The sequence below is a fragment of the Oncorhynchus gorbuscha genome, linkage group LG16, assembly GCF_021184085.1.
Source record: "Oncorhynchus gorbuscha isolate QuinsamMale2020 ecotype Even-year linkage group LG16, OgorEven_v1.0, whole genome shotgun sequence".
Lineage (NCBI taxonomy): Eukaryota > Metazoa > Chordata > Actinopteri > Salmoniformes > Salmonidae > Oncorhynchus > Oncorhynchus gorbuscha.
In genome coordinates, this window is record NC_060188.1 from 57849084 (window position 1) to 57873635 (window position 24552).

The window sequence follows — 24552 nt, forward strand, 5'->3', positions numbered from 1 at the left end:
TATTTTTAAACCTGCATATTGAGCTAAAAGAAATGTTAGCAGGCAATATTAACCAGGTGAAATTGTGTCACTTCTCTTGCGTTCATTGCACGCAGAGTCAGGGTATATGCAACAGTTTGAGCCGCCTGGCTCATTGCGAACTAATTTGCCAGAATTTTACGTAATTATGACATAACATTGAAGGTATTGCAATGTAACAGCAATATTTAGACTTAGGGATGCCATCCGTTAGAAAAAATACAGAACGGTTCCGTATTTCACTGAAAGAATAAACGTTTTGTTTTCAAAATTATAGTTTCCAGATTCGACCATATTAATGACCTAAGGCTCGTATTTCTGTGTGTTACTATGTTAGAATTAAGTCTATGATTTGATAGAACAGTCTGACTGAGCGATGGTAGGCAACAGCAGGCTCGTAAGAATTCATTCAAACAGCACTTTTGTGCGTTTTGCCAGCAGCTCTTCGCAATGCTTCAAGCATTGCGCTGTTTATAATTTCAAGCCTATCAACTCTCGAGATTAGGCTGGTGTAACCGATGTGAAATGGCTAGCTAATTAGCGGGGTGCGCACTAATAGCGTTTCAAACGTCACTCGCTCTGAGATTTGGAGTGGTTGTTCCCCTTGCTCTGCATGGGTAACGCTGCTTCGAGGGTGGCTGTTGTCAATGTGTTCCTGGTTCAAGCCCAGGTAGCGGCGAGGAGAGGGATGGAAGCTATACTGTTACACTGGCAATACTAAAGTGACTATAAGAACATACAATAGTCAAAGGTATATGAAATACAAATCATATAGAGAGAAATAGGCCTATAATTCCTATAATAATTACAACCTAAAACTTCTTACCTGGGAATATTGAAGACTCATGTTAAAAGGAACCACCAGCTTTCATATGTTCTCATGTTCTGAGCAAGGAACTTAAGCGTTAGCTTTCTTACATGGCACATATTGCACTTTTACTTTCTTCTCCAACACTTTGTTTGTGCATTATTTAAACCAAATTGGACATGTTTCATTATTTATTTGAGGCTAAATTGATTTTATTTATGTATTATATTAAGTTAAAATAAGTGTTCATTCAGTATTGTTGTAATTGTCATTATTACAATGTAAAAACATTTTTATTTTATTTTAAAAATGGCCTGATTAATCAGCATAGTCTTTTTTTGGCCCTCCAATAATCTGCATCGGTATCGGAAAATCATAATCGGTCGACCTCTAATGATACTGCACGGCCCCATGCCGCAAAGATCTGTACACAATTCCTGGAAGCTGAAAATGTCTCAGTTCTTCCATGGCCTATATACTCACCAGACATGTCAACCATTGTGCATGTCTGGGATGCTTTGGATCAACGTGTACGAGTGTGTTCCAGTTCCAGGCCAATATCCAGAAACTTTGCACAGCCGTTGAAGAGGAGTGATACAACATTCCACAGGCCACAATCCACCATCTAATCAACTATATGCCAAAGAGATGTGTCACACTGCATGAGGGAAAACAAATGGTGTTCACACCAGATACTGACTGGCTTTCTGATCCACGCCACTACCTTTAAGGTATCTGTGACCTATCCCCACCCATTACATTTTTACTTGTTGCATTTATATTTTTGTTCAGTGTTAGTTGTCACATACAGTGCCTTGCAAATGTATTCATCCAACTTGGCATTTTTCCTATTTTGTTGCATTACAACCTGTAATTTAAATGGATTTTTATTTGGATTTTATGTAATGAACATAAACAAAATAGTCCAAATTGGTGAAGTGAAATTGTTTAAAAAAATAACAAGCGGAAAAGTGGTGTGCGCATATGTACACACCCTTTGCCTTTGCTATGAAGCCCCTAAATAAGATCTGGTGCAACCAATTAACTTCAGAAGTCACATAATTAGTTAAATAAAGTCCACCTGTGTGCAATCTAATTGTCACATGATCTGTCACATGATCTGAGTAGATATACACCTGTTCTGAAAGGCTCCAGAGTCTGCAACACCATGACCAAGGAGCTCTCCAAACAGGTCAAGAAATATTCAAAACTTTGAACATCCCATGGAGCACCATTAAATCCCTTATTTAAAAAATGGAAAGAAAATGGCACCACGACAAACCTGCCAAGAGGGCCCCCCACCAAACTCACAGACAAGGCAAGGATGACATTAATCAGAGGCAACAAAGAGACTGAAGATGACCCTGAAGGAGTTGCAAAGCTCCACAGCGGAGATTGGAGTATCTGTCTAAAGGACCACTTTAAGCCGTACACTCCACAGAGCTGGGCTTTATGGAAGAGTGGCCAGAAAAAGCCATTCCTTAAAGAAAACACGTTTGGTGTTCGCCAAAAGGCATGTGGGAGACTCCCCAAACATATGGAAGAAGGTACTCTGGTCAGACGACACTAAAACCGAGCTTTTTGGCCATCAAGGAATACGTTGTCTGGCGCAAACCCAACACCTCCTCACCCCAAGAACACCATCCCCAGAGTGAAGCATGGTGGTGGCAGCATCATGTTGTGGGGATGTCAAATTCTTGAGGGAAACCTGTTTGTCTTCCAGAGGTTTGAGACCGGTACAGAGGTTCACCTTCCAACAGGACAATGACCCTAAGCATATTGCTAAAGCAACACTTGAGTGGTATAAGGAAAAGCCTTTAAATGTCTTTGAGTGGCCTAGTCAAAGCCCAGACCTCAATACAATTGAGAATCTGTGGTATGACTTAAAGATTGCTGTACACCAGCGAACCCATCCAACTTGAAGGAGCTGGAGCAGTTTTGCCTTGAAGAATGGGCAAAAATCCCAGTGGCTAGATGTGCCAAGCTTATTGAGACATACCCCAAGATGCTTGCAGCTGTAATTTCTGCAAAGGGGGGCTGTACAAAGTTTTGGGGGATAGTTATGCGCACTCAAGTCATGTTTGTTTTCTTGTCTTATTTCACAAGATATGTTGCATCTTCAAAGTGGTAGGCATGTTGTGCAAATCAAATGATAACCCCCCATTTTTAAAAATTTTATTCCAGGTTGTAAGGCAACAAAATAGGAAAAATGCGAAGTGGGTGAATACTTTCGCAAGCCACTGTAAATGCTTGACAGTCTACAAAACTGACAGTTTCTTTGCTTCTCGATAAATATACTTGTGATCCATACTTTTTTATTTTCTGTAGTGTGATGAGCCTGGCTGCCCACTCTTTGTCCTGATGTAGCCTCTATGATGAAAGAAATGTTCTCTATCCGTGGGCCACAACTCAGAGAGGACCCCCACAAAAGAGTCCACTTGCTGAGGTCCTCACATGCCTAGGAACAATAATACAGACAACATATACACTGATCTACAGTATGGACACTGATGGTATGGATAGATATTAAAGCATGTTTTAGAAAGTTAGAATGATCGTTAGACATTAGTAAGACTACATATACGAAACTTTGTCAAATAACTAACATATCATGTAAGTTAATGTGCACCAAAAATATATAACAAATTCACATCAAAATTGACTGTTTTTTGACGGATTAGCTATTCACCTCAGAGCATGCATAAACTGATAGCTAATAACGGAGGAGGCCTATTTCACATTTCGTGCTCTGAATGGAACTGAGCAGCAGAATGCGTAACGTTACCTTCACGCCTGTCATTTAGCTGGCAAGCTGATCTTGCCCATTCATTGATAGCGGAGTAGCTTATGTTTTTTGACAAGTGAAGGCCTCGGATGGTAGCTAACATACTAGCTAGCTAGCTAGATCAAACAAACGTGTCACCTGAGGTTCGGTTATGTAAATAGCCTTGTCGCCCAACTTGAGAAAAACGTCCTCCTCGGGCAGAGGTGGACTGAGCTGTTTATTGACACTTTGCAGGCAGGTTGGTTGTCCTTTCTGAAGTCGAGGCTTCCTCAGCGGATTCAAGGCACAGAATGTGAAGCTAACGTTACTTGCATTGGTTTTGCTCCCCCCGCACAATTTGTGCAGGGTGCTCCGAATTACCACTGTGTAGCACTTTTGAAAGCGCACCCAAAGGTAGACGTAGCACAACGTTATTAGCATTTTCTTTACATTTGGAAAGCCGTTTTTGAGCCCATATGGTATGGCCTCTCTGCTCAGATTTGACCCGACCGTGGCTTCCCTGTTGTTGACAGAATGGCTCTTCCCATTACAAATCGTCATTACGCATGCTCGCAGTCTGTGCAGGCGAGTGGCACAGTTTCTAAACCCAGAGGCACAACCTCGCGAGATTTCCGAGAACAAGACTTGCAAACAGACTAAACAGACCAGCCTGGGGTTCTGGGGTTTGAGAAGTGAACACATCTTCTTTAGTTATTCATTTTCTCTCAAATTAAAAGCATATCCTAGATTCAAACCAATGTTTTAAGTATATGAGCTTGTTATTACTCCAACCACATGAGAACGAATTCATTAGGCCTTACTCTATGGATTACATGACTGAGAATACAGATATGCATATGTTGGTCACAGATACAGTGCATTTGGAAAATATTCAGACCCCTTGACCTTTTCCAAATTTTGTTATGTTACAGCCTTATTCTAAAATGCATAAAATAATTGTTTGCCCTCATCAATCTACATGATTTTAGATTTTTGTTTGCAAATGTATAAAAAAAATACAACTGAAATATTACAATTACTTAAGTATTAAGACCTTAAATAAAGGTTCAATTAAAATAATGCGGATGCGATTAAAATAATTGAGAAAACATGTGATGCTAGGGAACATATGTTAGTGTTAAAAAGGTGGATTTTGTGGAGTTCATTGCTATAGTTAAACTGTACGGCACGTCTCAAAGAAATCTAAGAAACTGGACATTATTGTGGCGGCGGCAGAAAGGTTTTTGTGACTTAAGGATTTTACATTTGAAGACCTGCAAGGGCCCTGAAAGACCTGACCTTTCAGGCTCCCCTTGAGCCTGTGTCAAATCTGTTTTATTTATTTTTTTAACAGAAAAGTAGTTTATTTGTATTTTTTTGTATTTTATTCCAACCTGCACATTAGGTGGCGGAAAGCATATTAAATTGTGCGATCGTAAATATACCATAGTAGAAGTAGTTTTTGGTGTGGTAGAAGTTAGATATATATTTAGTTTTTAATTTTATTTTCATGGTAGTACAGAATTGGGCAAATCATGATTGATCGTACATTCCAGCACAGTAGATCCCGGCATTCACTTAAACGATTTTTTGCAGACTGCCATGATATCGTAGAAGTATTCAGGCCTGGAAATTTAGCGGAGAATGTCTCTCCGTGGGGACTGGTCCCCTATGCAAGTTTCCATGTCTAGTCTGTTTGGGTGTTTGCAGTGATCGCAATGGACCAGTGTCTGCGGAATGCAAATTCTTACTGGCGAATTAGAGTGAGGAAGCGGGTGGCTGTGCTGACGACGAACTGGAGCTAAAATGGTGATCCAAGAGCAGAGGTCCAAGAGAGGCATTGGAACAACACACATCTAGGAGCTTTAGCTCCTCTAAGTAAGGGGTGTGATTCTTTCTGTGTTCCCCTTACAGGCTGACTTCACCGGTCGCATCGCATGTGCAAGCGTTGCATAAGTAGATGTAGAAATCTAAATATTATTCAATAATTGCACTCACACTGCTCGCATGCGCCAATGAGCGTCTGCGTTGCCAAGGGCTAAAATAGAAGTCAGTTCTATTTCTGACGCAGATCGCGCTGCAAGTCCTGCCTCTCCCATCTCCTCATTGGTTTATAGAAGCAGGTACCCACGTGCCATCTCCTCATTGGTTATACCCACGTAGATGACTGAAAGACGAACTAGATCAGTGGGGGTAATGCACCTAATTTATGAAAGTTGCCAATCACAATATAAAGTCAAGAGAAGAAAAAGCCTAGGAAGAGTGATGACTAGACGATTCGTTTGATGGTTTTATGTGTGGATTAATTGTCAGAGTAGAGGACCTTGTGCATTTCAGGTAAAATAACAACTCAATGTTTATATCCCAGGACAAATTAGCTAGCAAATGCAAGCTAGCCAAATAGGACAACTTAGTTAGCAAGTGTAAGCTAGCTAGCTAAATTGCCATAAATGTTTAATGCTTTTTGGCCTGTCCCCAAAATAATGTAATTGGTTCAGCGTTTGTTTTGATATTTTAATCTGCGTGTCGTTATCGCATTTGGTGTGGTGGGCCAAAATAAATGTATGCGTGATGGCGCACGTGCGCAGCCGGTTTGGGTTCCGTGTCAGACCGGGCGCGTTCCAGGACAGGGAGCTGTGCGGATCTGGATATCACCATACAGAGGTTTATTTTGTAGGACTATTCTTCTCGTCGGGCCCTAGAAATCGAGAACCTATCCCCACCCTGTTGTCTTGTCTGTCCTCCCTATTTTGTCCTATAGTAGAACGTTCGTTAGAGGGGTTGGCAGATTAGAGCAGGGCCAAGGGTGGGTCCCATATTGTGTACAGCTCCAGAGTGGGATTGTAGTGCCTTTCACCATATTGTTTGCAGTGCCTTCCCTTAGAATAACTATCATGTTGCAGTGCCATATAATACTTCAGTGGTGTGAGATTTGCAGTGACATATCAAAATAATTCCGTGTGCAGCTGATCTTTTGCATGGCCGATATACCTGAGAGAGTCAGGGGGAGGGTAACCTACCTGAGGGGAGGCCTTATTGTCTCGACACAGTCCGGGAAATCGTGCAGTCTGCTGTGGGAGGTGGGGAAACGGGGTCCGATCCATGTTAACCCATAAATTTAAAATAAAACTTGGTTGTGTGCTGGAAAACACGAAATCCTGTGTTGGGTGGCGAGAAAAGGGGTTCACACTAAACTGTGACAGACGTACTGTGAAATTCTCTAAAATTATGTTGGAGGTGGATTATGGTAAAAATATTCACATTTAAATTCTAAGACAACAGTTCTGGTGGACATTCCTTCAGTCAGCATGCCAATTGCATGCTCCCTCAACATGAGATATCTGTGGCATGGTGTGGTGTGACAAAACTACACATTTTATAGTGTCCTTTTATTGTCCCCCGCACAAGGTGCACCTCTGTAATGATCATGCTTTTTAATCAGCTTCTTGATATGACACACCTGTCAGGCAGATGGATAGTCTTGGTAAAGGCAAAATGCTCACTAACTGGTATGTAAACAAAATTGTGCAGAAAATTTGAGAAGACTTTTGTGATAATAGGGACCAACATTTTACATGTTGCGTTTTATATTTTTGTTCAGTGCAAATACATGTAGCTTATCTTCTGTCATTAGCCTAGTCCGTATGTTTTCCTAGAAGACTAAATAAACCCTTACTCACCAGAATGTTATAAATCAATAGAATGAATGCTTGACATCGGTAAGGTTTTCTGTAATCTCTGCTTTTGTGGAGCAAAGACGTTTACGTACCGAGGAGAAAATGCAATCAAAAACTGGAAAGATTTTCTGATCAAAATGTCCAAATGACATCAGTTTGACTTGTTGTAAAGAAATAAAAAGCTGTGAAAACGACCCAACATTTTGTGCTGCCTGTGCCCAATGTTTGTAACATGTTTTGTGCTGCTGCTATATGTTGCTACTGTACCATGTTGTCATGTTGTCTTGCCGCCATGCTATGTTGTCTTAGGTCTCTCTCTTTATGTAGGGTTGTGGTGTCTCTTGTCGTGATGTATGTTCTGTCCTATAATTGTATTTTTAATCCCAGCCCCCGTCTCCGCAGGTGGCCTTTTGGTAGGCCGCCATTGTAAAAATAATTTGTTGTTAACTGACTTGCCTTAAAATAAATATTGTTTGATAAGATTTCAGTTCAGCTTGGATGCATAGCCTATTTTATGTGGTTTAAATACTTATTTTATGATACTGATAGCGCCTCTACAGACTGTATCTAACTGTGCATTCCCATTCTCTCAAGATGCTGAAAGAAAGACATCTTTCTCCACTCCTCTTCCCGAGTCAAAATTTAGCCTACATCTGGATAAATTTACTGCAAAAAAATGCTTAATTCTGCAGGAGTTAATATTAAGGCCGTGTGAGGTTATAGACCTTCAGTCAGTGTCCAGATTTCAGTTTCCATTGAACCCATCTGAACTGTAGTTCCCTTGATGTTCCATAAGCCTATTTGAAGTCCAGTCTTGTGACTGTCAACTTTGTATAGTGCCTCATATCACAACATTGCACACACTGCTATCATCCTATTTTACCACTTCACCAAAACTTTCCCAAACATTACTTTTCTGGCCGTCCCTTGTCTTTATTTTCAAGTCAACATATCGCAGCTTTTCTCTTATTGAGATAAACCAAGACATTGTCCTTCTTGCATTAGTGGATTTACTTTTTCTGCCTGTTCTCAAAAGCGTTTGGTGATTGACTGTAGGCTATTTGGCACACATAAAGTTAGGCCCTAAAGTTTAGGCTTACCCACTATTGCCAGAGAGCCTAAAATAATGAAAGGAAAAAATGTAGCCTATAGATATAAATTGCACAATAATTATATTTTTATGGATTTTTAAAGGCATTCTCTTTATTCAGCCCGCCTGCCATCCACCTGCCCTTCATCCACACAATATATCATGACCTTAAAACCCACGCGCCCAGCGGATATACAGTGCCTTGCGAAAGTATTCGGCCCCCTTGAACTTTGCGACCTTTTGCCACATTTCAGGCTTCAAACATAAAGATATAAAACTGTATTTTTTTGTGAAGAATCAACAACAAGTGGGACACAATCATGAAGTGGAACGACATTTATTGGATATTTCAAACTTTTTTAACATATCAAAAACTGAAAAATTGGGCATGCAAAATTATTCAGCCCCCTTAAGTTAATACTTTGTAGCGTCACCTTTTGCTGTGATTACAGCTGTAAGTCGCTTGGGGTATGTCTCTATCAGTTTTGCACATTGAGAGCACATTCCTTGCAAAACAGCTCGAGCTCAGTGAGGTTGGAATGAGAGCATTTGTGAACAGCAGTTTTCAGTTCTTTCCACAAATTCTCGATTGGATTCAGGTCTGGACTTTGACTTGGCCATTCTAACACCTGGATATGTTTATTTTTGAACCATTCCATTGAAGATTTTGCTTTATGTTTTGGATCATTGTCTTGTTGGAAGACAAATCTCCGTCCCAGTCTCAGGTCTTTTGCAGACTCCATCAGGTTTTCTTCCAGAATGGTCCTGTATTTGGCTCCATCCATCTTCCCATCAATTTTAACCATCTTCCCTGTCTCCCAGGTGGCTTGTGGCAAACTTTAAACAACACTTTTTATGGATATCGTTAAGAAATGGCTTTCTTCTTGCCACACTTCCATAAAGGCCAGATTTGTGCAATATACGACTGATTGTTGTCCTATGGACAGAGTCTCCCACCTCAGCTGTAGATCTCTGCAGTTCATCCAGAGTGATCATGGGCCTCTTGGCTGCATCTCTGATCAGTCTTCTCCTTGTATGAGCTGAAAGTTTAGAGGGACGGCCAGGTCTTGGTAGATTTGCAGTGGTCTGATACTCCTTCCATTTCAATATTATCGCTTGCACAGTGCTCCTTGGGATGTTTAAAGCTTGGGAAATCTTTTTGTATCCAAATCCGGCTTTAAACTTCTTCACAACAGTATCTCGGACCTGCCTGGTGTGTTCCTTGTTCTTCATGATGCTCTCTGCGCTTTTAACGGACCTCTGAGACTATCACAGTGCAGGTGCATTTATACGGAGACTTGATTACAGACAGGTGGATTGTATTTGTCATCATTAGTCATTTAGGTCAACATTGGATCATTCAGAGATCCTCACTGAACTTCTGGAGAGAGTTTGCTGCACTGAAAGTAAAGGGGCTGAATAATTTTGTACGCCCAATTTTTCAGTTTTTGATTTGTTAAAGTTTGAAATATCCAATAAATGTCGTTCTACTTCATGATTGTGTCCCACTTGTTGATTCTTCACAAAAAAATACCGTTTTATATCTTTATGTTTGAAGCCTGAAATGTGGCAAAAGGTCGCAAAGTTCAAGGGGGCCGAATACTTTCGCAAGGCACTGTAACCTCGGTGTCACGAACCGGCTCAAAGCCCGTAACAAAGGGAGACAACGTGGAGATAAGGAGTAGCAAAATATGTATTTATTAACTAAAGCAACTAAGTATAATATACAATGGTGTGTGTAATCAGTAATCAGTAGTGTAAGTGAGTGTTTTGCATGCATGAATGTGATAATGCAGGGTGATGAAAGGTGCCAAAGCAAACAAACAAAAGGCCACCAAGAACCACAACAGAATCTACAAAAGGTGTCTGCATGGAGAGAGTCTCTTCCATGAATGTGGAAGAGGTCTATTTATCCTGGGAGACACCTGGCCCAGGTGTTTCCCAAGTAGCTGACGACCCTCTCAACTCCGCCCACCGGCATCCTAATAAGGAAACAAGAACAAAGACAGAATACAGCAGACAGAGTGGGAGGGTCGTCACATTCCCCCCCATAAAACCGGGGACCAACAAGGACCCCGGAACAACATACCAGCCTCCCGCGTCCCAAATTGACACAGGCCTCCCGCGTCCCAAATTGACACAGGCCTCCCGCGTCCCAAATTGACACAGGCCTCCCGCGTCCCAAATTGACACAGGCCTCCCGCGTCCCAAATTGACACAGGCCTCCCGCGTCCCAAATTGACACAGGCCTCCCGCGTCCCAAATTGACACAGGCCTCCCGCGTCCCAAATTGACACAGGCCTCCCGCGTCCCAAATTGACACAGGCCTCCCGCGTCCCAAATTGACACAGGCCTCTCGCGTCCCAAATTGGTGAGGGGTTATGTGTTCACACCTCCACCTGCCCCATCCAACCTCCTCCTCCCCAGACCTCAGCAACCTTTGCGCATAGGAAGCAATATTTAAGAGGAAAGAAGAATACAAGACCAGGAGGGAACAGACAGGAAAGATAGAACATGACAACCCGAAACAATGGTCAGTCATGTAAACATTCAGGAACATGGCACAAAAGACCAACAGCTACAAACTCCAACGAAAAGAACATCAGGGTCCAGTCACTTCCAACGATTCATAGTCACTTCCAACGATTCATAGTCACTTCCAACGATTCATAGTCACTTCCAACGATTCATAGTCACTTCCAACGATTCATAGTCACTTCCAACGATTCATAGTCACTTCCAACGAAACAGAATTTCACTAATTTCAATCATTTAAGCTTGTAGTGTTCAGCGATCTTCCACAGCTGTTCTTAAGTACATAATTCTAACAGGTCCTCTGATGGAAAGCAAATGAACTTGTATACATGAGACACCATAGTCATAAGTAAATATTCTTGCTCAACCCCTCTGCTGAGCACATCAGACCACAACCAGAGAAATGACAATCGCCCTGAGCACTACAGAAGAGAGATGAGATACGGAGCTTCCCCAAAACCTACAATAACTCAACCCTAGTCTTCGTGCAGATTTGCGGTGGGTATTTACGCACTGTAGCCCGCTGGCAAGGAAATAGAACTCCCCAGCATGCTGGCAAATTCTACCAAGCCAAGGACGTGCCCCCGAGACGACTGCTCAGTCCACAGACACCAAACAAAAATAACAAACATTTAACCATGCCCAACATGTCCAAAATTGAAACACGTCGCTAAGCCTATCAGGGGAAAAAGGCTATAGCTCCGGGTAGCAAGTTCCACTACCCTACCCAAATCTCCTACCGAGGTACACAGCCGATTTACTCACTTCCTCAGACTGACTTCCCAACAGAGAGTAGAACAAGAGTTTCCTGGCTAGGCAAGGCCTGGAAACTAACCATTATACTCTTTCCAACGCAGCACACAAACCAAACAACAAAGGCAACCAATACTGGGCCGATCACACTCAAACACCATATTCAAACCAAACACGTACCTCCACGGTCTCCCAAACCAATAGTTCAAAGATCCCGGATGAGCCCCCACTTGTCACGAACCGGCTCAAAGCCGTAACAAAGGGAGACAATGTGGAGATAAGGAGTAGCAAAATATGTATTTATTAACTAAAGCAACTAAGTATAATATACAATGGTGTGTGTAATCAGTAATCAGTAGTGTAAGTGAGTGTTTTGCATGCATGAATGTGATAATGCAGGGTGATGAAAGGTGCCAAAGCAAACAAACAAAAGGCCACCAAGAACCACAACAGAATCTACAAAAGGTGTCTGCATGGAGAGAGTCTCTTCCATGAATGTGGAAGAGGTCTATTTATCCTGGGAGACACCTGGCCCAGGTGTTTCCCAAGTAGCTGACGACCCTCTCAACTCCGCCCACCGGCATCCTAATAAGGAAACAAGAACAAAGACAGAATACGGCAGACAGAGTGGGAGGGTCGTCACATCGGGGACTACGGGTTATGAGTTAACCCACCCATCACTAGTGCAGACATACTGTATATACAGTCATTGGTGCAGACTGCAGCACAAACTTTCACTGTGCGAGGCCGAGGCCATGTGAGAGAAAGAATTTGAAACACTCAGGGAAAGAAAAACTTCAATATCTATTAGGAGAACATAATGTGAGAGGCTATTTGCATATCCCTTAACTCACCAAATGTTATGCAAATTCTTATACAGTTTCTTCCTTAAATGAGAATTAAACTAATTATATTCCATTTAATCTAAATGTACCCAGTACAAATGCATATTACCAGTAAACTTACCAAGAACTATAGGATAGGTCTATAAAATAAGTGGAAGGACAGCCAGGGCCTTAAAGTTCCATAACAACATGAAAAAGATAACAAAAAATATTGTTTATCTGAATAACTAACTTTTCATGATCCATCTTTGAAAAGCTTCAATTCAGTGGAGGAAGGGGACCTGCAATTTGACAGCCGAAGACAGATCTCAAAGACTCCCCCCACCCAAATCCACTTTTGTTTATTCAAGTGAACAGTCAAGATGGGAAAGCCTTGATAAACAGCATACCTGACCGTGTCCCTCAGTCTAGGAGTTTGCAGGTAGTGAGTCAGTCGAAGACAGAAGATGCTCCCTCTTGGTCAGGATATGCAGTTGCCGTTGCTCGCAGTGAAAGACCAATTAATGAGATGCATGGGAAGATACAGGGAGTCTGAAGAGCCACTCCTAAGGTATGAATGTTATATTTAGTTTGGAATATGGAAATAAAAACCAGTTCAATAAACAAATTTCTACTTTTGCAGTTTTCCAGTGATATGGAGACCATGGATTCCCTGTCATAGAGAAACTGGATGTCTAGAAAAAGTAAGGACATTATGCAATTACTTTAGGCCTACTATTAGATTATGAAGTAATTCAATTTGATCCAACCTATCATCACAAGAAACCTGTAACCTAGTTAACAAGATTATTCAATACTTTACTGACACAGGTCCTTAGAAATGCTGTATTTGGTATTGTATAGGCTTATTAATTTAAGTTGAAAATGAACATGCCTACTTGTCCTGTTTAGTTTGTCCAAGGGAATGTGTCATCAAGAACCAGACAGATGTCCAAAGGTGCCCATGGATTCCAGCACCCTGTCAGGTATGTAGACTGTTAGCAGTTGAGAGAAGATAGTATATTGGAATTGTTACTACATTTAGACTAATTTGGGGAAAAGACCTGTGTTGTGAATACATTTTATGATTTGATGTTATCACTTTCATGAAGACCATTTTTGTATACCGATATGCTAATTTCTTTGAATAGTAAAACACAGATGTATTTTTAAATACTTAATACAGTAATCTGATCCGTAGGCTCTACATGCCCAAGTCCAGGACTGAGGAATATGTGTCTCATTTGGGGAAGAAGGTCTTGGACAGTTTCCCTGTCCAAGCCACTCTCCACTTCTACAACGATGACTCCAGCTCTGAGGATGATGAAGATATGGAGGAAGAGCTGGAGGTTCATTCACACAGTTTGGATCACAGGTCCCATCCACTCAGAGAGAATTCAGAGAGGTAGCTAAGTCTTTACTGTTTTGGAAACAAGCAGGTGTGATTAGACAAGGGAGACGGACAGTGCAGCAGGTCACAGGAGACACGTTACTTCCATGGTGAGTGTCCAGTAGGACCCAAGGTGTTCACCTGAGACAGCCACAGAAAGCCGGGAAGGGCCAGGTCACTGGCTGCATGTGGCCTCACTGAGGTGATTCTGTTTACACCAGTTCAGCGTCAACACACCTTTAAACTGGATATGGCCATTTTCCTTGACAACGTCCTATGTTCTCAGGACCTTGTCACGCAAACTCAAGTTGGCTTCGTGCTGGTCCCTTCTTTTTGTTTGTAGTGAAACATTTTCAATGCTTTCTATGTTTTGTATTTATAATAATTTTTTATGTGTGTATGACAAAGTGTGTGTAATACATTACTGGACGTATGAGTTACTGTGTAGATGGTTTGTTGGTTGAAATGTAAATAATGTATGTGCATATAATTGAATATTACTGTTATGGGCTTAGCTAGTGAGTGAATATGTTGGTATGGATGCCAAGTGAAATGTAAAAGTATTTCATTTTATATCATTTTAGTTAAGTAATAAACATTTATTTCAAAATCATAATCTACCCTTCTTGTGGATGTGGATTTATACTTTTGTTCAGGATCAATTCACATGTTCATTGAGGTATTTGCTATCCACATTACTCCTATTTGGGAGTAAACTAGTAAGTAACCTACTCCTAAGCAAAAACAACAGTGAATATAAATGATTTGATATTGGCTGACCAATACTCTAAAATGCTTAAAAGTGACAGTACAGTGCATACAAAACAAGGGAAAATAGAATAAGATGGCATGAACCTATCAAAATGTAGGGTTGGAGGTCATAGGAGGCTGTGCTAACCACTAGGACACGCCAGTACAAGCTCATGCTGCAAGGGGAAGAGACAGACCCAATGAACCCTGACAAGTAAAAGGAAAATAGATCATGAAGGTCAGGCATACTGTAAGTCAGTGCAAACCAACTGACTCTTTCAGTACATATAAAAGAACATCTCTCTCATGAATCATATTGTGAATTTCAATGGTAGAAAAAGAGTATAAGCACCCCAAACCTCATCCATTTAAGGTGACCAAAGTTGAGATCTTATATGGGATCTTCTAAACATTATGGTCCACCATTGAATATTTCCCTGGAACTCAGAGAGATCAGAAAACAGCTGGAAAACCATTGGAAATAAGTTGAATCGGTCACTTCCTAATCCCTCCTAATGAAACTGGGTCCAGTGATCAAAGCCTGGGCTGAGGTTGAGCCTGGGGGCAAGTTTAGCCCTCAAACAACCGGCACCATCCCTTCCCTCTAGGGTTGGGTAGGTTATTTTCTACATGTAATCCGTTAGTTACTAGTTACCTGTCCAAAATTGTAATCACATTGATTACCCAAACTCAATAATGTCATCTGATTACTTTCAGTTATTTTTTGGATTACTTTCCGAAAGGCATTAGAATAAGACAAAAAGGATCCATCCAACCATTTGGTGTGTCATCATAGTGGTCTCTGACTTGCGGTCAGACTCGCTCAGCTGGAACAAATTTAAACTTGCGGCTTTTTTTAATGCTGAATTAAATTTCATTAAGAAAACAGAAAGGTGTCATATTTTTTTGCAAACATCCTTTCTGAATTTAAAAGTAATCAGTAAGCTGATTACAATATTTTTTGATAGTAATGTAACTGATCGCAGTAATTGTTTTGTAGTCAGATTACATGTAACTAGTTACTCCTAATCCATGACCCCCCCCAAACACACACAGGGAACGGTATAGTTCCAGGGCTCTCCATCATCAGGTCTAGCTTGGCTTTACGAACAGGGCAGAAGGATCTGGTGGTCCTCCAGAGGTTAAACACTGGCCAGCCATCTGATCCCAACCTCTTGTTTGTTTATGATGGTTTATCTGTGCAGCCTGGCTGAGGTGGCCGGCTGACCCGTCTGGTGGGTTGGCTGGGACAGGCTAGGGGAGAGGGGATGGGGACAGGGGGTTGTCAGTCCCCAGTGGGTGGCTAGGTCACTGAGGTGGGCAGCAGACTGATTGAGGAGTCTCAGCGAAATCCTGAAGAGGTGAAGATAGTGCTGTGGCCATTTCACTTGCAGTCTGACAAGTTCAGGAGGTCATAAACCTACTGACCTCACCCCAACTGAGAAGAGCACATTATACTGTAGAAGCACAGGCACTATGCATGATTTACATCACCCAAAGGCTTAAGCATTATAAAATCGAGAAGTTGTTGATCTCATATTTTTGACTGATTAATACTAATAGTCATAAGACAAATTAATCTCATTCCACACAGCACCACTAATTTTACATGTTCCATTACACAACATTTTCTATCTGCATTTTCATTAGTTAGTCGAGGGGCTGTGATGACAGATTATCACAAGAGGTTGAAGAGCAAATGATGTGCAAATGATGTGCGAGCTGCTGTGGTCAGGTCACCTCACCTCCCAGGGTTCATATACAAGTCAGATCTTTGTCCTGTCACAGGTGATGGAAAAGGTGCATCTAAAACCTGCAAATTCCCACGGTGAGGAGAGATGCCAGTTATGGTGACAAAACTGCCCTCTGCTTGCCCTGAGCCTTCAAATAAGACCACTGGCTCAACACAGTGGATGGTGGACAATTATAACGTACAGGTATGTTGCAGGATTAATACAATTGATCAACAGTGTTGAATTATAATAAACAATGTTAAAATACTAAATAAACAAAACAAAATATGCAGCAAATAGAGGTAAATTGGTTGTCTACCCTCAGCTCAGCAGCATATTGAAACATTTGCATATAGAATTTACATTTGTGCTGTACTTCCCATTCAACACCTTTGGCAGGCGTTGAATGGACTATAGACAGCAAATAGTGGGAGTGAGAAAGATAGCAAGATAAGACAACTGACTTTTCTCTGAGAAAAGCATATCTACAAGAGTACTATTGAAGTTAAACCAAAACACACAAATATAATCATTAAGATCAGTTCACATGGTTTTAACAGACATTATTAATTTGGTGTCCACTCAACTTATTCAAATGAAAATGTGTGAAGTTGGTGATAAATGTTCAGGAATTGCATTTAATAACTTTCTAAGGAACTTTCTTCTTTGAGGAGCTTCTTAGATTTTTTTTTCAGACAACTTGTGAATCAAGGCTGAAGTCATTCATATCCCCAAACAAAATGTAAAAATGAAATGATTTGCAAGACATTTACAATAGTAAGGGGACCCCTTCAAAGCGATAGTGCTCGAAAAATACTAAATAAGTATCATATGACATACCACACTTATGTCAAGCAATTATTATTGCAGTACATATAAAACAGCATCAGCTATTTGTTACTTTTCTTAGTGAGCATCCTCACTGAGGTAAGGCCATACTTCTTAGTGCCGTATGCCCGCACCTGCCCACCAGACTCGCATCACTACTCTGGACGGTTCTGACTTAGAATATGTGGACAACTACAAATATCTACGTGTCTGGTAAGACTGTAAACTCTCCTTCCAGACTCACATTAAGCATCTCCAATCCAAAATTAAATCTAGAATCGGCTTACTATTTCGCAACCAAGCCTCCTTCACTCATGCTGCCAAACATACCCTCGTAAAACTGACTATCCTACCGATCTTTGACTTCGGCGATGTCATTTACAAAATAGCCTCCAACACTCTACTCAGCAAACTGGATGTAGTCTATCACAGTGCCACCCGTTTTGCGTATACTACCCACCACTGCGACCTGTATGATCTCGTTGGCTGGCCCTCACTACATATTCGTCGCCAAACACCACTGGCTCCAGTTCATCTATAAGTCTTTGCTCGGTAAAGCTCCGCCTTATCTCAGCTCAATGGTCACCATAGCAACACCCACCCGTAGCACATGCTCCAGCAGGTATATTTCACTGGTCATCCCCAAAGCCAACACTACCTTTGTCCGCCTTTCCTTCTAGTTCTCTGCTGCAAATGACTGGAACGAATTGCAAAAATCACTGAAGCTGGAGTCTTATATCTCCCTCTCTAACTTTAAGCATTAGCTGTCAGAGCAGCCTACTGATCACTGTACCTGTACATAGCCAATCTGTAAATAGCACACCCAACTACCTCATCCCCATATTATTATTTATCCTCTTGCTCTTTTGCACCCCAGTATCTTTACTTGCACATCATCATCTCCACATCTATCACTCCAGTGTTAATGCTAAATTGTAATTATTTCACCTCTATTGCCTATTTATTGCCTTACCTCCCTACTCTTCTACATTTGTACACACTGTACATAGATTTTTCTGTTGTGTTATTGACTGTACGTTTGTTTATGTGAAACTCTTTGTCGTTGTTTTTGTCGCACTGCTTTGCTTTATCTTGGCCAGGTCGCAGTTGTAAATGAGAACTTGTTCTCAACTGGCCTACCTGGTTAAATAAAGGTTAAATAAAAAATAGTTCTTCCAACAGAATGTGAAAAATCTGTTGTCATTGAGATGATAAATAGAAAATGATGTTCACTTCACTGATGGAGACATCGTTTAATCTGGGTATGGCCCTCTTCTGGCAGTCATCCATCCTCTGACCTCTGGCATAGACATCTGTTCAAGACAATAACGTGGGCTACAGGTTATAGTCGAGGTTACTAGATTCAGAGAAACAGATATTAGAGAAAATTTGGCAGAGATTACAGCCTCGATTCTTCTTGGGTATGACGCTACAAGCGTGGCACACCTGCATTTGGGGAGTTTCTCTCAAGCTCTGTCAGGTTGGATGGGAGCGTCGCTGCACAGCTATTTTCAGGTCTCTCCAGAGATGTTCGATCGGGTTCAAGTCAGGACTCTGGCTGGGCCACTCAAGGACGTTCAGAGACCTATCCCGAAGCCACTCCTGCGTTGTCCCCCAATTGCTCAGATTGGCAGGGCGGCCAGCTCTAGGAAGAGCTTTGGTGATTCCAAACTTCTTCCATTTAAGAATGGAAGGCCACTGTGTTCTTGGGGACCTTCAACGGTTTTTTGGTACCCTTCCCCAGATCTGTGTCTCGACACAATCCTGTCTCAGAGCTCTACAGACAATTCATTCGTCCTCATGGCTTGGTTTTTGCTATGACATGCACTGTCAACTGTGGGACCTTATATAGACAGGTGTGTGCCTTTACAAATCATGTTCAATCAATTAAATTACCACAGGTGGACTCCAATCAAGTTGTAGAAACATCTCAAGGATGATCAACAGAAACAGGATGCACCTGAGCTAAATTTCAAGTCTAATAGCAAAGGGTCTGAATACTTATGTAAATATGATATTTCCGTTTTTGTATTTTATTTGCACAAAATGTCTAAAAGCCTGTTTTCGCTTTTGAATTATGGGGTATTGTGTGTAGATTGATGAGGAAGAAAAAACGATTTAATTAATTTATGAATAAGGCTGTAATGTAATAAAATGTGAAAAAGGTCAAGGGGTCTGAAAACTTTCCAAATGCACTGTATATAGCGTTATAAAATAAAAATCAGTTGGAGATTTGTATTACATATTTGAATAATCCAATGTTTACATAAATCCAGTTAGTTGCATTTTATTGAGAGAAAAAAAGTATTAGAGGTTGTTCCTTTACATGGTGTGATCTGATACTTTGGGTCTATCAAATACAGTACCAGTAAAACATCGACACACCTACTCATTCCAGGGTTTTTATTTATTTGTACTATTTGCTACATTGTAGAACAATAGTGAAGACATCAAAACTTTGAAATAACACATATGGAATCATGTGGTAACCAAAAAAAGTGTTAAACAAATCTAAATATAGTTTATATTTGAGATTCTTCAAAGTAGCCACCCATTGCCTTGATGACAGCTTTGCACACTCTTGGCATTCTCTCAAACTCAGAAAGGTGAGGTACCTTGAATGTATTTCAATTAACAGGTGTGCCTTGTTAAAAGTTAATTTGTGAAATCTCTTTCTTTCTTAATGCGTTTGAGCCAATCAGTTGTGTTGTGAAAAGGTACGGGTGGTATACAGAAGATAGCCCTATTTGGTAAAAGACCAAGTTCATATTATGGCAAGAACAGCACAAATACGCAAAGAGAAACAACAGTCCATCATTACTTGAAGACATGAAGGTCAGTCAATCCAAAAGGTCAGTCAATTTTGACAGTGCAGTCGCAAGGTGCAGTCACAAAAACCATCAAGCGCTATGATGAAACTAGCTCTCATGAGGACTGCCACAGGAAAGGAAGACCCAGATTTACTGCTGCAGAGAATAAGTTAATTAGAGTTACCAGTCTCAGAAATTGCCAGCCAAATAAATGCTTCACAGAGTTCAAGTAACAGACACATCTCAACATCAACTGTTCAGACTGTGTGAATCAGTCCTTCATGATTGAATTGCTGCAACCACTACTAAAGGACACCGATAATAAGAAGATACTTGCTTGGGCCAAGAAACACGAGCAATGGACATTAGACTGGTGGAAATCTGTCCTTTGGTCTGATGAGTACAAATTTGAGATTTTTGGACCAACCACGGTGTCTTTGTGAGACACAGAGTAGGTGAACGGTTGATGTGTGGTTCCCACCGTGAAGCATGGAGGAGTTGTGATAATGTGGGGGTGCTTCGCTCCTGATACTGTCAGTGATTCATTTAGAATTCAAGGAACACTTAATCAGCATGGCTACCACAGCATTCTGCAGTGATACACCATCCAATCTGGTTTGTGCCTAGTGGGACTATCATTTGTTTTCAACAGGACAATGACCCAACACACCTCCAGGCTGTGTAAGGGCTATTTGACCAAGAAGGAGAGTGGTGGACTGCCGCATCAGATGAGGCCAGTAAGTAAGCCCTACTGAATGAAGCCATTTATCTGGAACATAGGCCCACACCAAATATAAAACTAGGGAAAGAGTAGAAAATTGCCAAAAACATAAAGTACATCGAAAAGTCAGACTAACACCCTCCATTTGAGAACACATTTGGCTTTTTCACATAGTCTACAGAGAGTAATATGGCATTGAGTCCCCAACTTCAGTCTTCTTCTTCGATGGGGTTAACGGCGGTTGGCATTACCGCCACCAGCTGGACGGGGTATTGAATTTAAAAAAAAAAACATTTTGGGAAAGGGGGAAAACGACATCATACAAAATAAACATGTCAACTAAGGAAACCCATCACACTTCTTCAAGCATAGTCCACTACAAAATACATCCTTACACAGGCTCGGGGGCCTGTGATGAGGGTACATTCACCGACAGGATTTTTTGCATGGCCTCAGCTGTGAAATCAAGGAGACCCAAAAAACGTTCAGCGGCATTCACAATTTCAATTTTCTTAAAATGATTCTCTACTTGTGCCGTACAGTTTATGACCATTGCAATACATAACACAAAGTCCATCTTTTTAACATGTAGCATTCCACTATCCCTCGGTTGATGAGAAACCTTTCACTGGTCGTGGTGATTCTAATACGATTGCTTCTTCCCTGCCACTCGTTCCCGTCCAATCTTCTCACCACCTCCAGATAGAAGATATAGTGGACACTCCTTAACCTTGCCACCTCATTCTCACTCAGGGTACTCCAAGAATTCAGGCGCATGTTCACCTGCACAGTTACAGCATTTCCCTTCATCTGGCATATGATTACTTTCCCTTCTGCACACACTTGACACATGATCAAATCTTTTACATTTATGACACTGAAGGGGCTTGTGCACAAAAGCTCTTACAGGGTATCTCATGAATCCTAACTTTATATGTTAAGGGAGAGACTCTTCATCAAAGAACAGTAGCATGGATGAAGTTAATTTATTTTCTCCATCCACCATACAGGTCAGTCGATGTGCACCAACCACTCTATCGATGTATTCAGTTATATCCTCTGCCTTTACTTCTTGCGCCACCCTAGAAAAATAAACCTTGATAGGCACCCTGCTATGAAAATCCATGCAGGAAAGATTCCACTCCAATATCTTTTTGAGTCATGCTTCTTCTGCTCCGCAGACCCACAAAAATCTAAATAAGACCATGTCTTGTGACTCTCACCGACTCCACACTTTCCTCCAACTCATTCCAGATTTTCCTGGAGAAGGTAAACAGATAAGTAGCATTGATCCAAAACCCTGACTCCGACTAAAAACGAGTCTACTGGTTTCCTGTAGCATTGATCCAAAACCCTGACACCGACTAAAACGAGTCTACTGGTTTCCTGTTTTCCAACATAGCTTTAATTCTCGTTTCTCTTTTTCTTCACCAATGTAACCCATTAATTCTCACTTTCTGTACTATTAGCTTCACCAGACTCACTAGCAGTTTCAAACAAAACCTCATGTTCTGCCATCTTCCGTCACATTCCAATCCCAACTTCAGTCATCGACATAGCCTAAACTCAAGTCACTCAATTGTGATTTACAGAAGCCAACTTGTGAGCCAAGGAACAGAACAAAGCCGTTTCTGGCACGGGAGAGGGCAAATTTTCCACCACATAATCTGAATTCGTAGAAAAGAGAGGGAGATAGTGATAAATATGACAATGTCATATGACATATGACATTGCTTGGTTATAACAGCTAATGTATAATTAGAGATATTCACCACATCAGCATGCTTCATTTGAAGATAACTTTATGCTTTTTCGTAGGGCTAGGGAGGGAAATTTAGAACCATATTCTAAATCTTGTACCCATCTTTATTACTTCCATATTCCAAAAGTGGGTGTTGGTAACTTTGTCATGAGACTTCAAGCGAGTGGGAAGTGGAACAAGCAACTGATTAGCAATTAACGAGAAACACAAGCTGTGTTCAAATACCATTCCTTTCATACTGTATACTTGATAAGTATATACAACATACTATTAGTTCATTGTAATATACTGTAAATTAACGTTATCGTTTCAGTTTGAGCGTACTAGCGCTTCGCCTCTCTACCGGAAGTTGATGCTGTTGCTATGCAACCTCTTGCTAGCATAACAAATGACTAGCCAGACATTTAACGATTTTGGGTGTGTTCGTACATTTAATCTGCAGTGCCAGTGCACTCTGGGCGTTCCTAAATCAAGAGTCGTCGGATTGTCGTTTCGCTCTTGGAGCTTTCATCACACTGGACGCTCTGGCTGAGGAGTAGGGTTGATCTGAGCTTTCTGACCTCACAACAGCAGCCAAGCGAACGTTGGTTTGCTACTTCCAGACACAACTGAGAAAACATCTCACTCTGACCATTTTACTTGCCATAGCAGAGCTGTTTCGGCTGTTTTCATGTTAACTAAAGCATTGGTGACTGTAACTGTGCTGCTGGCAACAATTTAATTAAGCTTTCTGTTTGCCAACGTTTACTGACAGCCGTTTTCAACGGGTATTTTCTGGCACATTCAGAATGCTCTGAAATCAGAGTTGATAGCCAGAATGAACTATGTCCATTGATAACGCACAACGACTATACCACTTAGCTAAGAAGGATGTGAATATTCAAGTCAATAAATGTTGGGTATTTCGTTAGATAGCATATAGTTAATATACTCTCTGGCTAGTTAAAATGTATTATTGAAAAGTCATTCATGTATTACCTTGCTCAACATTGTCTTAACATTTGTCATAATTAGTTAAAGCAATACATTTGTATCCGCTCTTGTTGGACATCGGCTGCATATTTTCCGCCATTTTCCTCAAATCTGAAAACGTTGTGAAGCGGCGCCCGTTTTCTGAAGAATTGCATTACGGTCCCTAAAAGCACGGAAATAGTGTCCAGTGCTTGCATACTTCGTATTTTGTCGAATTTAGTACGACGTCCGGGAATTTTTGGCATAGTGCGCTTAGTATGAGTGTTCGAACACAGCTACTCTTTTCACGCCAGCTCCGTGAAATCAGCGACATTAACTGGTCCGACATCGCGCAAACAGCTTCAAAATAAAGGTCCTCCATTTTCTTGAAATTGCGTTTGTTTCAAGATGCGTTCTATTTTTCTGATCCTATCCTCCCGGTTCATGCTATTTTGGGAAGTATTGAGGCTCATTGTTCAGATCGAGTGGTTATTTAAGCAATAATGCACGAGGTGGTGTGGTATGACCATATAACACGGCTAAGGGTTGTTCTTGTGCAAAACAGCTGCTCGCCAACGTAATTAGAACAGTCAAAAGTAATGTTTTTTTTTTTTTTATACTTGTGGTATACGGTCTCATATACCACGCGTTCATGCAATCAGCATTCAGGGCTCCAACTATCCAGTTTATAATTGTAAATAGGTACTCACTCTACCAAGGTGGGTAAATGAAATAAATCATGCAATCAGAACATGCTCAAAAACGTTATTATTCTTATAAGTGAACATCGAAATGTGTATTAAACAGCCATGTTAAATATACATGAGTTGAAAAGGAGTTCAGAGAAATGTCAATATTCTTCATTTTTAATATCTGGAATAATAGTTTCATTTATATTCCACTAGGGGAGTAGCATGGGGGACAGTGCCATCCCGGTCTGGTGGTTCTGAAATAAAATGGTTTAGGGTTTTGAAACTGAAGTATTAGTGGTTTTTAACTGCTGACAACTCATGTTTATCAAAAGTGTTGGAATAACTTGTCAATAATCAACTGACTGGCTTTCTTGATGTCTATAATGTTCTCTCTGGTAAGCAATATGGTTTCTGCTCAGGTTTTGGATGTGTCACTGCAACCTTAA

At 41.0% G+C, this 24552-nt stretch overlaps 2 protein-coding genes across 2 annotated transcripts in view; both read right to left on the minus strand.

Moving 5' to 3' along the window:
• Nucleotides 1-3750, minus strand: part of hlcs (holocarboxylase synthetase (biotin-(proprionyl-CoA-carboxylase (ATP-hydrolysing)) ligase)) — a 42486-nt gene extending 38736 nt beyond the window's left edge. Inside the window, exons 1-2 of the mRNA XM_046305490.1 lie at nucleotides 3612-3750; nucleotides 3138-3284 (exon numbers count right to left, since the gene is read on the minus strand). Coding sequence (XP_046161446.1) covers nucleotides 3138-3284; nucleotides 3612-3626 — 162 coding nt within the window. The 5' untranslated portion in view covers nucleotides 3627-3750. The remainder of the gene's footprint in view (nucleotides 1-3137; nucleotides 3285-3611) is intronic.
• Nucleotides 3751-18370: 14620 nt separating this feature from the next.
• LOC123999779 (phosphatidylinositol N-acetylglucosaminyltransferase subunit P-like) lies at nucleotides 18371-23757 on the minus strand. Its single transcript, XM_046305805.1, has 2 exons — nucleotides 20628-23757; nucleotides 18371-18463 (listed from the first exon to the last, which is right to left on the minus strand). The coding sequence occupies exons 1-2, from the start codon at nucleotides 20856-20858 to the stop codon at nucleotides 18371-18373; spliced, it is 324 nt and encodes a 107-aa protein (XP_046161761.1). The 5' UTR covers nucleotides 20859-23757.
• Between the last annotated feature and the right edge of the window lie 795 nt (nucleotides 23758-24552).

Bases quoted from the DNA above. Each gene is read 5' to 3' on its own strand.
- LOC123999779 (XM_046305805.1), bottom strand. From the start codon at position 20,858: ATGTGTTCTCAAATGGAGGGTGTTAGTCTGACTTTTCGATGTACTTTA. The intron at 18,464-20,627 runs GAAAACAAATGA...GCCAGAGGTCAG, and splicing joins TGTTGGGTCATTGTCCTGTT to AGGATGGATGACTGCCAGAA.